The following is a 15,539-nucleotide window of genomic DNA, read 5'->3' as shown; positions in this document are numbered from 1 at the left end:
CCGTCCCCAGGCTCATAGTCAACCTCTGCACAAGAGCAGTCAGCCAGGAGACACGGCAGCCACACATGCACAGCTGCACAGCCTCGGGGGTACAGGGCAGAGGTGAGCCTGAGCCCTCACTCGGCGCTGAGGTGGTGACAGCTTCTCAGACTCTAGTCCGAGCAGGAGGCCCATACACAGAGGGACACACACACACACAGAATACATGCCCATACACAGATGCCCATGTGCACACACAAACAGATGTACATACACTGATGTTCATGCACAGGTGCACATCCAAGCACATGCACACACACAGAGATGCACATACAGATTAGCACAGATGCACACACAGGCAAGGGCGTTGCAGGTGATGTGAAGAGGAGGGTATGCCTGGTCACAGTGAAAAGAAAGGCTGGTCCAGAGGCTTCCATCCAATCCCAAATGCCCGGCCTTCAGAGAGATGGGGGGTGTGGGGTTGGAGGGACAGCTCAGAGGTGAAGAGCACGGCTGCTCTCCCAGAAGACCTGAGTGCAATTCCCAGCACCCACAGGGTGACTCACAACCATAGTGAGATCTGGTGCCCTCCTGTGGTGTGCAGGTGTACATGCAGGCAGAACACCATATAAGTAATAAATAAACAAACAAATCTTTCCAGAGAGCAGCCTGTGTGGCATCCCAACTCCTGCGGTGACCTCAGTGCCCTTAGGCTGAGAGTGAGCTCCCAGGGCACTGTGTTCTGACGAGGCTGTATTCAATGCAGCCATCATGGACCCATGCTGACCAGTCTGCACAACACAAGACACATGTGCCATGAAGTAAGATCGGAAGGGCCAGATAATGACTGTAAGAACTGGACTAGGCACGGGTAGGGGCTGGCTCCATCCCAGTAGTGACAGGCACCTCTGGTACAGCCACTGGGGAAAGAGGCCCCATCACCTCACGGGCAAACGTTCCAGTGCTTGCAGCCTGGGCACAGTGTGTGGCCAACACAGAGGGAACCCCAGGTCTTCCTGAAAGGGAGATGGCCCCGCACTGACGGTGACATGCGCCCGCCCTCCTCTAAGAGCCCATGTGCGCTGCCACCCAAGACCACCGTCAGGCAGCCCAGCTGCAGGCTTAGTCTTTAAAAAGCAAACATGGAGGCAGAAAGGACACATGGTAACTAGGTACCCCGCACAACCACCTAACTTCTGTCACCAATGGTGATGGGGATGTTCAACAGCGAGGCTGGAGCATGTTCTGGTGGAGACAGAGCTGCCAAGAGGGAGCCGGTAAGTGGGAAAGACGACTTGGATCTCGCACGTGGGTGTAAACACAGCAGTGTGAGCAAATTTTCTCTGTCACACTAGTTTACCATTGGCACAATACATGCCCACTGACACCCCAGGAGGGGGGCTTCTCTACCAGCCCCCTACACACATGCTGACGGTCTGTTCCCACCCAGGCACGAGTCACTAGCTCCTGCCACCCTGGTGGCGAAGGTAGCACTGCTGTGAGGGTGGAGCAGCCCCTTCTGTGTTCACAGAGCCCCACGTGCCAGGGAGCCCTGCCCGCACACACAGGACTCACAGACATCCGGCAACAGCCTCAAGTCAATGTTTGTGTAACTCCTTTCTAGATACTCTCAGAACAGTTCAATTCTGGCAACACACTCGGCACTCTGCACCATCAGATGGCCGGGCTGCTGCTGTACCCCACGGCCAACTCTACTTCCTGGGATCTGGGAATCGAGGTGCCCAGCCAGTCCCAGCAACAGTCTACTTCCCAGTTACACAGACCCTGGCCCTCTGCCCTGAGAGAACAGGCCACACCAGAACAAGCATCACTCCTTGGTGTCCGGGAACGAGAAAAGCAGGACTCCAATCCCACGGCCTCTCCAGTCTGCACCCTCACCACCCCCACGCCCTCTCCCACCTCATCGGTACTTACGACTGACAGGCAAAGGACATGCCAAAGATGGGGACACAGCGGAAAACGCCCTCCCAGCGGATGTAGCTCACCCGCTGCAGCCACTGGCCACTGAAGAGGCCATGCTTAATGGAGGACAGCACAATCTAGACCAAGAAGAGATGGGACATAGGGTCAGGAGGCAGTGTGCAGCTGTGCCCACTGCACAGCACGCCACGGAGGGGGTGAGGGACCCAAGCAGCCAAGAAGCTCTCCTCTGCCTCATGGCTGGATTACTCCTGCAGCTCAGGGCCATCTGAAGGGGCAGGGGCTCCACTGCCTGCTGCCCTGGCCCCTGGCTGACACCCAGTCCATACATGAAGGTGCTCAGACCCGCCTGAGGGGTGAGCCCACCTGCAGGGGGTTTGCGGCTCCTGTGTTGGGTCTCTCAGTGGAAACAGAAGCAAATCCTCATCAGCAACCTAGCCCTGATGTCTGTTAGACTACAGGGACAGACAACTTGGCAGAGCCCTCAACCTGCGAATGATCTTGCTCTCCTCGACCTGGACAGGCAGACACAGTCACATTTCAGGAGCTCAGCCCACTATATGGCTACCTGAGAGCAACGCCCTACCTGTCACTGCCTGGTCCTCAGAGAGCCAAGGGTGCAGGCCGACCATGGCTAGACCACAGTGCAGACCATTACAGAGTTCCTGCAATGACTCTTGGCTCTTGCTCTCAGAAGTAGCTCCTTGCCTGGCCAGGGAGGTGACTCCCAAAAGTTCAGCGGGATAAGGCAGCAAAGGATGACGGCTCTCTAGGAGGGCCCCACACCCCAGACTGTCCACCACAAAACTCATTTAGAAAAAACGACAACTGGCCCCATGTACAAAACAATGGCATCCCGCCGGTGACATGTTCCACGCAAAAGATCGTCCCATAAAGCACACAGCCACTACACCTGTGTGTGGCAGAGCCTGGGGATAGGACGATGGTCTCAAAGCCCCTTCTATACCCTGCCGAGCACCTGCCCCACCCCGTCCCTGTCCTGCCCCACCCCTGGTGCTCAGTGATCAGACACTCACACAGCCTTCATGGCATTAGTGACCCCACCACTTCTAAGACTCAAAGCTACCTTCCCATAATCCCCCACCAGGCAGCTGGCCACACCAGACTCAGGCGTGCACATGCACAGTGACGGGGAGGACTAAGCCAGACAGCGGTGCACATGGTGCTCACCACAAACATGAAGACGGCGTAGAAGAGGAGAGCCATGGCACTGAAGGACTGGATGGAGGCCATCATGTTTCTCTGCAGGCTGAGTGGGAGCACGATGCACAGCGACACTGCGAAGAGCAGGAACACGCGCAAGTGGCTGGTCACCTGGAAGGGAGTCAGCAGTGCCCTCATGCTCCGCAGACCTGTTCTCACTGCCAAGACTCTTCCCCCACAGTCACAGGGCAGGAGCCACCACAGGCTGGGGAGCACCTCAAAACAGAAGATGTGCTCAGGTCCGGCACGTTCACTCTGAAAGCGCCCTTCTCAGCAGCTGTGCCGCGTGGACCAACACTCGGAGCACCTCTGGCCCTGCACGGCACAGCCTTGTTCCACAAAGACACTAGTCAGGACAAAACGATAAGCGACCCCTTCCCCCATCACACAGTGATGGGATGTGAAAGAGTGGGTAGGAACTGTCCTGCTCTGGGAATGCCCTGCACAGCCAGTGCCGGCGGCAGAAGGAAGGAGCTGCCAATTCTCCACACAACTCAGGGCCAACTCTGCTACAGAAGGGACTTCTGATCCAGAAAATTCATCACAAAATTCCAGACTGGCATCTACCAGCAGGCAATGGTCTGGGGCTATCTACCATCTAACTGAGCCGCAGCCTGCGAGGCTGCAGCTGACTTCCTGGCTCCTTCCTCACAGCTGACAGCTCTGGCTAGGAGGGAAAGGCTCCCCAGCTATAGACACCTGCAAACAAGCTCACACTGCTGAGCAGGGGAACACTACCGATGGCGGAGGATGAGGCAGAGCTCTGTGCACTCTGGTTCACTGTGTGGAGCCATTAGCAAGGCTGCAGGGGGGGACCTGCCCATCCTGCCGGTCTCTCAAATCTGTAGGGAACATGTCTGGCCCTGGCACAGGTATACAGTTTAGAGAAGGACTGAGGTACTGTGTGAGGAACCAAGCCACAACTCTGCTGGACCCGCGTGAGAGAGTGGGATACGGAAAGCCCATTGGTAGACACCATCAGAACACAGGCCAGGGCCAGGCTCACAGGACCCTTACTGGGAAGTTCTCCAGCACCACGCAAATCCAACACATTGCATTCCCGAGAAGGACCACCCCCAGCTGCCATCTTTACAGACTAAAATCCACCTCTACCTATCTAATAAAGACACGAAGGATTCTTCACAGAAGAGGGTGCCCACTCTCCCTAGCCAGATACTGGCTATAGCTCTGCTCCCCAGTAGGCAAGGAAGTTTGTGTAGGACACCCCCCCGCCCCCCCAGAGGCAGAGAGTGGCAGGCTTGGAGGATGCAGGGCTTTCTCACAGGCCTTCACACCTTCCTCACGGTCTCAATGTACTGGTCAACCACGAAGCACAGCAGCTGGGCCTGGCCTCTTTTGCCTTTAATTAGCAGCGCTGAAAAGGTGAGGCCTCTGACCTGTCACCCTCCTCCTCTTCCTCCCCACCGTCCCTCACCCTGCACACTATCAGGCTGTATCACAGCCCACTCTCCCTCTCAGACACTAGCCCAGCAAAGTCCTGAAATCCAAGCCAGGGAACCTGAATGGCTGGCAGGCATGGGAAGCTGTTCAGGGCAAGAACGCTGGTCTCAGCTGGCTTTGGGGACGGAGTCATCAGACCAACCATAAGCACTGAAACAGCCCAGACAGCTAACAGTGCCTTACCCATAATCCAAACAGCGGAGCAAAGAAGTTGGACCCCAAGTCACCAATCACGACGTAGAAGGCAACGCAGGTTCCCAGCATCAGCCCAATCATGCTGGGAAAAAGAAAAGCAGGGCTTTAAAGTAGTGTCTGAAAGAGCGCGTTGTTCAGTGACCAAAGCTAGACACTTCTGCAGACTCAAGACCCAGGCGCTCCCAGGCGGGCCCAGGGCCAGATGCAGCCCCTGGGCTGTGCTGACATGGCACTGCCTGACAACTAGCTGAGGGAGAGGCAGTTCTGAATGTCTACACTCACATAGCGGTGGGATGGTATCTGGCTCTCCATCGCCCTTGGGGTGAACACGAGCCACACTTAACTGTTTTCTGTGTCATACCTTATTTCCCCTCCACAGGGAGGGTCAGAAATTCTCTCAGGTGCAAGAGAGACTCACAGTAATGTTAGAAGAGTTAAAAGAATAATCAACTTCTTCCAAACACTGTTTTCTTCTGTGTTTGCAATTCCCTGAAGCCTAAAAGTTTCCTGACAACTTTTTCAACTCGTAGAACTTTACTCTTGACGAAAACAACGTGACACTTCGGTTCATTTCTGTGCCTCTCGGCAGCAGAGCTGGGCCACTGCTTAGAGAACAGCACAAACATTAAGCACACCCAGACAGCACCTCTGCTGTACTCCCCAGCTTTCCATCCTCATGTGCGCCTTGCTAAGACTTGACTTTCAGCTTCGAAACAATCATTTTAAGGCCCAATCAACTGACCTCTGACTGTGTGTGACTCACTCTAGAAGCACATTAGAAGTGAGAAGCCACCCACACGTGACACAGCCCTCACCCCTCACCCCCAGCCCTTCCACTGCGCAGGAGGAGGCTGGGGCTCGGTAATGCTGCTCCGCTCACCTGGTCTCCACCAGCATCTTCCCAGCCTTGCCGTAGGCATGGAACGCTAGCAAGAGAAGAGAGGGAGCACGGTAAAACAGACACCAAGACAAGCTGTGAAGGGCAGTTTGAGGAGCATCTGTTTGCCCAGAGTTTGGTGGATAAGGAGATATTTTAACCCTGGTCCCAGACTTTAGAGCCACCATCCCCCTCCCCCCAAATGAAACAAAGTGAAACAAGAACAAAGCAGAGGAAACCAGCAGGGGTTGTTGTTTCACATGAAATGTTAAAGGGGGAGGAAGCCAGGACCCTGAGAGTTAGCGGTTCCTGCCCATGCAGCCAAGAGTAGGCCTGTTGGGAGTGTACCAAGGAGGCAGAACTATCCTCACTTCGGGCATTAGGGGCAGAGGAAGCGGAAGGACTCAAGAGCCGTCCCTGCTCCACAGCCCAGTATTCACGCCCTCCTCCACAGGGACACTGCTGAGGGCTTCCTATTTGTCCTGTGACTGTGACCTGCACTAGGAAACAGTCTGTGCAAGCATGGCAGCCTGGAGAAGGAAGGAACAAGAGCTCTGAGACTTGCCAGGGACAGAGCCCTGATAAGCTAGCAAGCATGGCCACAGCAGTTCTCCAGGAAAGGGTCTCTGCCTTTCCTTCCTGACCCACAACTATTTCCAGCAAATGAGGAACTAAATGCTAACTCAACAAGGTCCCTCAGGGCTATCCGGTCCCCCACTGCTTCAGAAGGCAGTGCATGTGACGGGATGGCCTCAGCCTTGTCGCAGCCCCGGTTTCCTGTCCCCTTGTTTCCTCCCTCAGTCTGGGCCAGCAGCCCTCGGAGGTTGGAGAACAGGAAACACACATCCACTGGGTATAAATGAACCAAACAAAATCCTTGTTACTTTTAACTGGGGGAGAGGCACAGTGTTGGCAAAAGCCACAGTTGGCATCAGCCTCAGCTTGGCCTGAGGACAGCAAAGACTTCAGCCTCCAGGGGTCACTCTGGCCTTTCCCAGACTCCACTAGGGAGGGAAACTAGCATATTGCACAAGTTCATCCAGCAGTGACTGAAACCCAGTGCAGAATGTTACCCAAGGTCTGGACAGAGAATTCCAAAAGACTGAAAGAACTCCAGAGGCGACGATACCCACAGCTGCTGCCAAGTCACCAAAGGACGCGTGTTTGGGTAGTGTCTTTACCCTGTGTAAAGAACATCCTGTGTGCTGGTTTCTGTGCAGACCTGACTCAGGCCAGACTTTGGCACCGTCATTTTTATGCAGCATATCCTATCTCAATGGTTTGTAACCACTGCTCTCCAACGACTTCTGACTGGACAAATAGCTCAACAGCCAATGGCTGGGCTGGAAAATTAAGGCAGGTCTTCAGATGTTCAGAGAGGGGTTCCCAGGTGGGGACCAGAGAGAGAGAGTCACCACGAAGTGATATGAGAAGGAGATGGCAGAGTGAGGCTAAGATGGCAGTAATGGGTAATGTGGCTGGGAAGTAGGCCAAGACAGAATTTTTGGGTTAAAATAGCTGAGTATCTGCTGAGCTATAGCGCTTGAAGCTTTTAATAAATATAAAGGTTTCCCTGTCATTATTCAGAGGACAATGAAAAGCCATTTTCTTGTCCTAGGGAGGACAAAAAAAGCCATATTTTTACAGACACTCTCCATGCCCTGTGCCAGACACTCAACATACGACATGGAGGGACACTTGGCTAGTGGTGGCACACACCGTTAGTCCCAGCACTCAGGAAGCAGAGGCAGGTGGATCTCCGAGTTTGAGGCCAGCGTGGTCTACAGAGCGAGTTCCAGGACTACAGCGAGAACCTCCCCCGGCCCCTGCGGGGTGGGGAGGGCACAAAGCGCCTAAGCACTGACCCATTCCAACACCACTGTCTTTCTTTTCCTTCTAAAAATTTATGTATGAGTGCTCTATCTGCATGTACACCTGCAGGCCAGAAGAGCCCAGAGGATCCCAGTATAGATGGTTGTGAGCCACCATGTGGGTGCTGGGAATTGAACTCAGGTCCTCTGGAAGAGCAGCCAGGGCTTTTAACCACTAAGCCATCTCTCCAGCCCTCCAACTCCATTCTCATTCCTTCTTACTCCATAAAAGCAAAGTGGGTCTCTTGCACACTTGAAATCCAGAACATCCTGCCCTAGAAAACTCCAGAACATACACGCTTCCAACACAGTAATGCAGAAGCCCAGCAGGGGGTAGTGCTGTCTTCACCCAGATCACCATCAACAGGGCTGAGGCCAAAACCAGGCTTCTGCCCACCTGCTGAGACCTGAGAAACAGGTCCACAAGACCTCAGGTGGAACTGACTCTACTCTCCATCAACAGCAAGGCAAGAAAGCAGAGCTATTCAAGAAACGGTCACAGAGGAGGTTGCTGCTCGTGAGTACCAGGCACAGGCGAGGCAGAGAGGGCAGGCTGACTTCGGCTGAGCTGGTCCTGGAGGAGCAGCAGGAACAGCCCTGGACCCCCTCTGCAGGATGGGCACAAGCCCAGCAGCACTGGGCCGCTGCACGGTAAACACTGTTGGCTCCAGGAGGCTGGGACTGCAGAGAGACAGGTGTCGGGGAGCAGCGCCTCGGTCTTGTCGCCAAACCACGGGGAAGGCACACAGGTCATATCACTCAAGAGCAGACAAGCAGAGGCATTCTGCTACCGTGCCCCAGCAGGCGCTACTCTAGGCCCACAAGGAGGGACAGGCACACCGACCATGAGCCATGGTGACAGAACCAGCAACACCACAGGTCACAGCGGGGAACGAAACAGGCTATGTGGACATCACACGGCTGGAGGAGGTGGCTTCCACCCCAGCGCGCACTCCTAAGGCAGCGGCTGAAGCTCAGAAGAGTCTCCCAGGAGTCACAGATCCATCTGTGTTACCTTCTACCCTGACGGGTTTTCGTCTACTTGCCACATCTAGACCCATCCAGAGGAGAAAATGCCGTCCTCAGATTCCCTGTAGATTTCCTGTGGCTGTCTGTACGGCATCTTCTTGATTACTGCATGCTGGGGGAGGACCTGGCTCATGGAGGTGGTCCCTCCGGGCCAAGTGCTCCTGAGTTGTAAAAGAAAGCAGGCCGAGCGAGCCAGTGAGGACACTCCCCGTGGTCTGTGTCAGTCCCTGCCCTGACTTCCCTCAGTGAGGACGGAGTCTGATCGGAGAGTGTAAGATAAAACGAAACCCTTCTTCCCCAATTCCAATTGGCCACCGTGCTTTATCAACGCACTAGAAACCCTAACTAACACACCTTCTGACATCAAACGGGGCTTAACGAAGGCCAGGTTAAATGACAAGCTGGACACGGAAGCAGGTTTGAAGTTTATAAAAAACATTCAAAATCACAACAGCAAAAACAAACACAGCAGACCGATGCCCCAAATCAGCAACACCCGCACTGTGCTACAATTCCCCACCCTGTAGACACCGATCCTCCAGGGCTGGGGAGCCAGAGATGAGGTCACTACCACAGGGGCTGATACTGTTAAGACTCAAATGCAAAGTGACCAATGTGAAGAATAGGTCCCCAGCCCTCCCACGGAGTGCAAATGGCAGGCTCCTTGTTAGAGACATGGTTGCCACCCTGGAAATTCTTCACCTTCTTCCACCATCTCCCACTGAGGACAAAGGCCATCTGCCCATCTCATCTACAGAGCCCCAGTGCCCATGGTCCAAGCCAGGTCCACTGTCATGCATCCACAGACACAGCCATCCCTCAGGCCTGCTGTGCCTTGAGGGAAGGACGGGGGAAGGAGGGGTTCATCTTTCAAGCACCCTGAGGAGCTGCATCACAAACACACAGTGAGTCCTAGCCCATCAAGAGGACAAGTATGAGAGCAAGGCAGGTGTGTCCAGCTACAGAGGAGGGCTCCACACCACCTACAGGCCAGCCCACGGCAGGAGGCAGCCCAGGGCACCTCCTCTCTACTGTTCTGGCTCCATTAGCCAGTCACCCTACCTTGTAGACAAAGGGAAACAGCGCTGAGCCCACAAGTCCAGAAGACTATCTGGGGACTGAGAGACTAGGACCACAGAGATTGGGATACCGAGAAATTGTCTGGGCATCCACAAAGCTCTGGAAAACTGAGGGCCCAGAAGAGAGATTGTCTGAGAGTCCAGAAGACTCTCTGTGGGTCCATACAAATAAGCCTTCTTGTTTCAGATCAAAAACATAACTGAAGACCACTGGCATTTGGGAATCTGCTGTCTCCAGCACTTACCACATCCAGTTAAAGCTGGCGCCCGGGCAGCCAGCACTTGGAGGTGGCCATCTGACAGCTTTCTCTCAGTCTTTCACACCTGGACAAACCAGTCCACTTCTCAGGGACCTTTGAAGAATAACTGACTGGCCAACTAGCCATCAGATGTCATGACTTCCCCAGCCCAGCTCACTTCTTTCAGAATAGAGGAGTCCTATGCTGAAACTTTGGCTACAAAACAGTAACAGAAATCTCAAAGGGAAAGGACCACACACTGCAACTCGGCTCCACACCACCAAGGGCACCCCCGAGTGCCTCACCCCCTGGGCTCTGGCAGGACAGAACTAGGCCATCCCAGTGAGGGTCATGTTGAACCGATAAACCTCACTTCCTCAAGCTGCAGTAAAAGACCTTTACCCTGCCTTCAGAAAAGAAAGAAGGAAGGCATCCCTTGGGTTCTGACTCCAGGAATGAACAGCAGGGTACCGGTGCCACCGCAAAGCAGACTAGGGAAAAAAAGGGCCACACTACAGAAGCCCATCTACAGAAGATGGCAAGGCGGGTGTGCACCTCATGCCTTTGCAGATCACTCCAACTGAGGCTTTAGGAACTTTAGGGGCTGGAGAGATGGCTCAGCAGTAAGAGCACTGGCTGCTCTTCCGGAGGTCCTGAGTTCAATTCCCAGCTCGAACATGGCAGCTCATAACCACCTATACTAGACTCTGATTCTCTCTTCTGGCATGCAGGTGTACATACAGATAGAGCAGATAGGTGTACATGCAGATAAAGGCATGGTGGTGCACGCCTTTACTCCCAGCACCCAGGAGGTAGACATAAGTGGATCTCTGTGAGTTCGAGGGCAGCCTGGTCTACAAAACAACTGCCAGGGCTGTTACACAGAGAAAAACCTATGAAAGAAAGAAAAGAAAGAAAGGCAGGAAGGCAGGAAGGCAGAAAGGAAGGAAGGAAGGAACCTACTTTATTTTGCTACAAAACTCTGCACAGTGAGAGCTAGGAGCAGAGGCCAGGCAAGATGCAGGTGAGAGCAACATTCCAGCCACACCTTGGCTGGTGGGTCAGAAACATCCCCAGGAGGCCAGGAATTTTCTTTTCACATTCCCCCAAGAGCCTAAGTCCCAAGAACAAAAGAGTGACATTCTGACCCTCATGCCAAAGAATCCCAGAATGAGCTCTGGAGCAAGACAGTCCAAACCAGGCTTCACATGGCAACATGAGGGAGGACAGGAGAGTAAGGCGCCCTGAGCGTCCAGACCACCTTGACACAAGTCATTAGCTGAACCTGTTTTAAACTGAAGAGAACTAGAGGGAACAGAGCTGCACTCAACAGTCCTGGGAGAAGGCCCAGCCTTTGGGCAGGCAGGGCACTGAGTCTCGGGCACCGCTGGACTGAGGCGTTTCCTCCAAGGAAGGCTTCCAGGAGCTGGAGTTAGAGGCAGCAAGGCAGCAGAAGGTTATGGGCACAGCAGTTCTACTGGGCTTGAAGGTGAGCATGTGCGTCAGTCCACACTTAAAAAAACAAACAAAAAAAACCCACTGCTCTCCAAAAAACTCCTTATGAAAAAACAGAAGAAAGATCTTAACCAAGAAGAGCAAGCGCCCAGGCCCCCAGCAAGAGCACCGTGCTTCTGGGAAGGGGCCTGGCAGCGTTGCCAGCATTCTGGAAACCAGGTCTTACCTAGGCCAGCATAGGTTCTCCTCTTGCTCAGGCTGGCCGACTTCACCAAGAACATGCAAGACTGGTGTGTCATCCAGGAGCAGAAGACCAAGAGCAGGGCCCCCAGGACGATGCCACACTGCAAGATGGAGAGAAAAAGACATTTCCAAAACCAGACCTTCTGCACGCGCAGCTCACGCAGGCCCCCAGGGCTTCACCTGCTTCGGTGGGAGGCCCTGACCTCCTATGGGTGACACCTGGCAGTGATGCTCCCTAAAACGGAAGCAAGAACCTTGAGTGCTGTTTCAAAGGGCCTCGTTAGTCCCAGGTCTGCTGGGTGAGGTCATCCAGCACCTACGCTCCCTGCGCCCACCACACACGCTGCGTCTTTAACCACCTTCCTCAATGGCCTGTGTGTAAACACAGTCTAGAGGTTTAAGAATGATGTGTGCCTCACTTACAAATTAAACAGATGCTGGCCATGCGTTCCTGCCACTACCCTGAGGTCTTTCCCCTTCAGAAAAGAAATGTCTATGCACAAACCATTTACAGGGTTTATCACATCCAGTTAAAGCTGGCGCCCAGGCAGCCAGCACTCGCTGATATGGATGGGTTTAACAATAACTCAACACAAGAAAGCAGCCCAATGGCTTTCAAAGGTGACTAGAAAAACAACTTTAGTCCAACCATGCAAAGAAATGTCATTAGCCTGCCGCGGTGGCATACGCCTGTAGTCCCAGCATGCAGAGAGGCAGAGGCAAGTGGATCTCTGTGAATTCGAGACCATCCTGGTCTACAAAACCAGTCCAGGCCAGCCAAGGTTACACAGAGAAACCCTGTCTCAAAATAAAAAGAGAAAAGAAGGAAAAAGAAAAAGAAAAAAGAAATATTATTAAGGTTCAATGGCATGAACGAACCATGCTGCAGAAAAGAAGGGCAGTGAAGGCAGCGGAATGTGTTGCCATGTACAGAGTATTTAGGGAAGACAGGCAACACATGACAGGGCTGAGGGAGAGGGGGCGGCTGATGACAGGGCTGAGGAAGAGGGGCGGCTGATGACGGGGTGGAGGTGGCCTTCTGGGGTAGCAGAACTCTATGCCACATCCTGCCACAGCAGCCACACACTGTATATCTCCATCACGACTCAAGGCACCACACCCTGAAAGAGCGGCATTTAATCCCATGTAAACCAGCCCTCAGTGACTGTGCCATCTCCGGGGTCAGAGGCTTGCACCAGGCATGATGGTACAGAGTCTTTAACCCCAGCATGCATAAGACAAAGGCAGGCCTCTCTGTAGGTTCAAGGCCACCCTGGTCTACACAGCAAGTTCCAGGCCAGCCGGGGATATATAATGAGACTCTGTCTTGGAAAAAAATAAATAAATAAAGACATTAGTGGCTTGAGGATGCAGTCCAGCAGTATAGGGTTCGTTTGGAATTAGAGCGTCAGCACTGGAACTGAAAACATATAATCAAATAAACAAACAAAACAAAAGGCTAACAGCAAGACATCAGGGGGGTCTGTTACCGAAAGGGGAACTGTCCGTTCTATTCAGCCATAAAGCTAAAACTGCTCAAAATAAAGAAATACATAGAGCTTATCAATATAAAAGAAAAAAAACCCAACATGACATCACTCTCTCCAGAACGGTTCAAAGACCCATGACACCCACACTGCAGATGTCATGATGCACCTGGGCCTCTAAGGCCTGGGCTGGCGCGTCCCCTCTGCCCACCATCCCTAGGGCGGGATCTGTATGTCCCTCAAAGGAGCACAGGCATGGTCTATCCACAGCATGGGGTATGAAACACATGCTCATTCCCATACACCTCCTCCAGGTCAAACCAGCGCACACCAACCTCTGGCACAAGCCAGCGATGTGCAGTAGTCCTCTGGTGGACAGGAGCAACTAGTAAGCGTGCCAGTGTTACGGAGTTCCTCAGGGTACAGCAAGGCACACATGTTCCCTCACTTCACGAGTATCCACCAAGAGTGCACCTGAAGTATCCTCACTTTTCTACACACCCATAACAATGAAGTGTTTCTTTTTGTAAACTGCTAGGATCGCTGAGCGAACCTCGCTAAGCCCGAAGTTTCTTAGCAGTGTGCCTACGAAACACTAACACGCATTCTCCGATGTTCTGCTGGACTCAGATGGTTGCCCCATGACCCCTGAGGAGATATCAGCCCAGCGGTGGGAGCTGACAGGCTGCAGGCACACAGTGTGACTCTTTCTAGTTTCACGTGCATACTGGGCTCCCCTTTCCGAGGCCGATCTTCACATGCTCTAGCAGAAGCCAAGCAGCACGTACAGTAACGTTCCAGTCCAGAGTCTGCTCACGCACCCGTGCCCACACAGCTGCCAGGGAACGGACAGTCACTCTGCACAGGCAGGCAGCAAAGATGACAGGGTTTACTCCAGCCAATACTCAAGTCCCAGGATGCACTTCTGCTGACAAGCAAGTTTCCATGGGCACGGGGACAGGTAGACACTCCAGAAACACCCAAAAATGACCAACTCAACACTGGGATTCACACTCAGTTGTCACCCCAGATGGTCTAGCTCTGTCCTCTGCTGGCATTCATCAACCACATCAAACACCTGACACAGGAACCCTAGATGCATTCTAGGACAGGATGCAGAGGATCAAAATCTCCCTGATCAAAAAAAAAAAAAAACCAAACTTTTTCTCTATTTTTACCCTGATATGTGAAGTATAAAACATGCAAAGTGGTTGTTAGTCTAATATGAAATTATCAAGGACCCATTTACACTTTCAAAATGTCTATCACGGATTCCTTTTCCACCTCACCTCCGACAGTCCTCGGGGGAGGGAGTGGGTGCCACTGTCTCAACAGCACACGTGGCATGAATGAGTGAAGGGAGGCGGGATAGGGGAAGCCCCACCACTTCCTTCGTCAAGAGAGTCATTAACCCAATTTGACGTCTCCATCTGCTTCCATAAATCAGCAACGCCACGTCGAGATGGCCATCTTTTCATGTGGCATTCAACGTTGGAATAACACTAAACTTTTCTGTATGCCTGCCATTTCCAACTGGGGTGCTACATGCACAGACTGGACCAAACGAACGCTTTAAGTCACCTTAACTAAAGCCCTGCTGGAGGCCGGAGCTGAGGACCAGCTCGCTTCCGTACAGTCGGTCAGAGTCAAAAACAACCAGGTGCACAATGTAACACTGTCAATCCGCTAATTTCTCCTTCTCTGTGCCCTTCCGGACAGGCTTAGTGGACGCGGAGAGCACAGACCCAAACGACGACGCGGTCCGAGGACGTGGCTCGGCCATCCCTTCCCTCCCGCTGTGCTCCCACACCCTTCCCGTCAGCAGAGCACTTCAAACCGACGGTCCCCGCCCGCGCTCCCCGCCGCACCTGTTTGAAGCAGAACGGCATGGTGAGGACGCTGACCCCCACGATGCTGTTTACGACGTTGGTGATCAGCCCCCACTTGGAGGTGGAGGCCGCGGTCATTTTGAGGGTCTGGGGGCCGGGACAGCGCGACCCTCGCTAACCTAAACCTGGAGCAAGAGGTCGGCACCCAGGCGTCGGGGAGGTCAGCCTCCAGACCCTGCCAGGCTGCGCAGCTGCCGCTCAGCCATGGTTCCAGGTTCCCGCCTCCGCCTCCCCGGAGTGGGGCACAGACCCGGAAGAGCCCCAGGCAACGCTAGCAACACCTCAGCTCCGCTTCGCTGCCTCCGGCACACAAACTTCCGCCTTCCAAGCGGACTCTGCCAGGAAGTGACGGTGCGGGGGGCGGGACGAAGCGGGACGACAGCCAACAAAAAGCGGATGTGTAGCCTGGAGAAGGCGTGGCTTGGGCGGCCCTGAGGCGGGGCCAGGCGCAGCCCTAGCCAATAAGAAGTACGTGGAGGCGGGACTGCGGGATGTGGTAGGAGGGGTCTGAATCAGGGCCGGGCCATAGTCTGTGTTCCGGGTTCCACGCTTCTTGAAGCTCTTCTTCGC

The 15,539-nt window shown here is 53.8% G+C and overlaps 1 protein-coding gene across 6 annotated transcripts in view; it reads right to left on the bottom strand.

Moving 5' to 3' along the window:
* Positions 1-15,299, bottom strand: part of Slc38a10 (solute carrier family 38 member 10) — a 45,753-nt gene extending 30,454 nt beyond the window's left edge. For 3 of the 6 annotated variants that reach the window (XM_021637372.2, XM_021637373.2, XM_021637375.2), the window contains exons 1-6: positions 14,949-15,299; positions 11,577-11,694; positions 5,681-5,726; positions 4,789-4,882; positions 3,112-3,255; positions 1,915-2,039 (exon numbers count right to left, since the gene is read on the bottom strand). In XM_021637372.2, the coding sequence (XP_021493047.1) occupies positions 1,915-2,039; positions 3,112-3,255; positions 4,789-4,882; positions 5,681-5,726; positions 11,577-11,694; positions 14,949-15,047 (626 nt within the window). In that variant the 5' untranslated portion in view covers positions 15,048-15,299. Of the gene's footprint in view, positions 1-1,914; positions 2,040-3,111; positions 3,256-4,788; positions 4,883-5,680; positions 5,727-11,576; positions 11,695-14,948 lie in introns of those variants that run through there. The other 3 variants (XM_021637374.2, XM_060386271.1, XM_060386272.1) reach the window with 3 other exon arrangements.
* Between the last annotated feature and the right edge of the window lie 240 nt (positions 15,300-15,539).

Source organism: Meriones unguiculatus, chromosome 7 (assembly GCF_030254825.1).
Source record: "Meriones unguiculatus strain TT.TT164.6M chromosome 7, Bangor_MerUng_6.1, whole genome shotgun sequence".
In the NCBI taxonomy this organism is placed as follows: Eukaryota; Metazoa; Chordata; class Mammalia; order Rodentia; family Muridae; genus Meriones; species Meriones unguiculatus.
The sequence above is the reverse complement of the archived record's forward strand: the minus strand, read 5'-3'. Positions and strand labels throughout refer to the sequence as shown.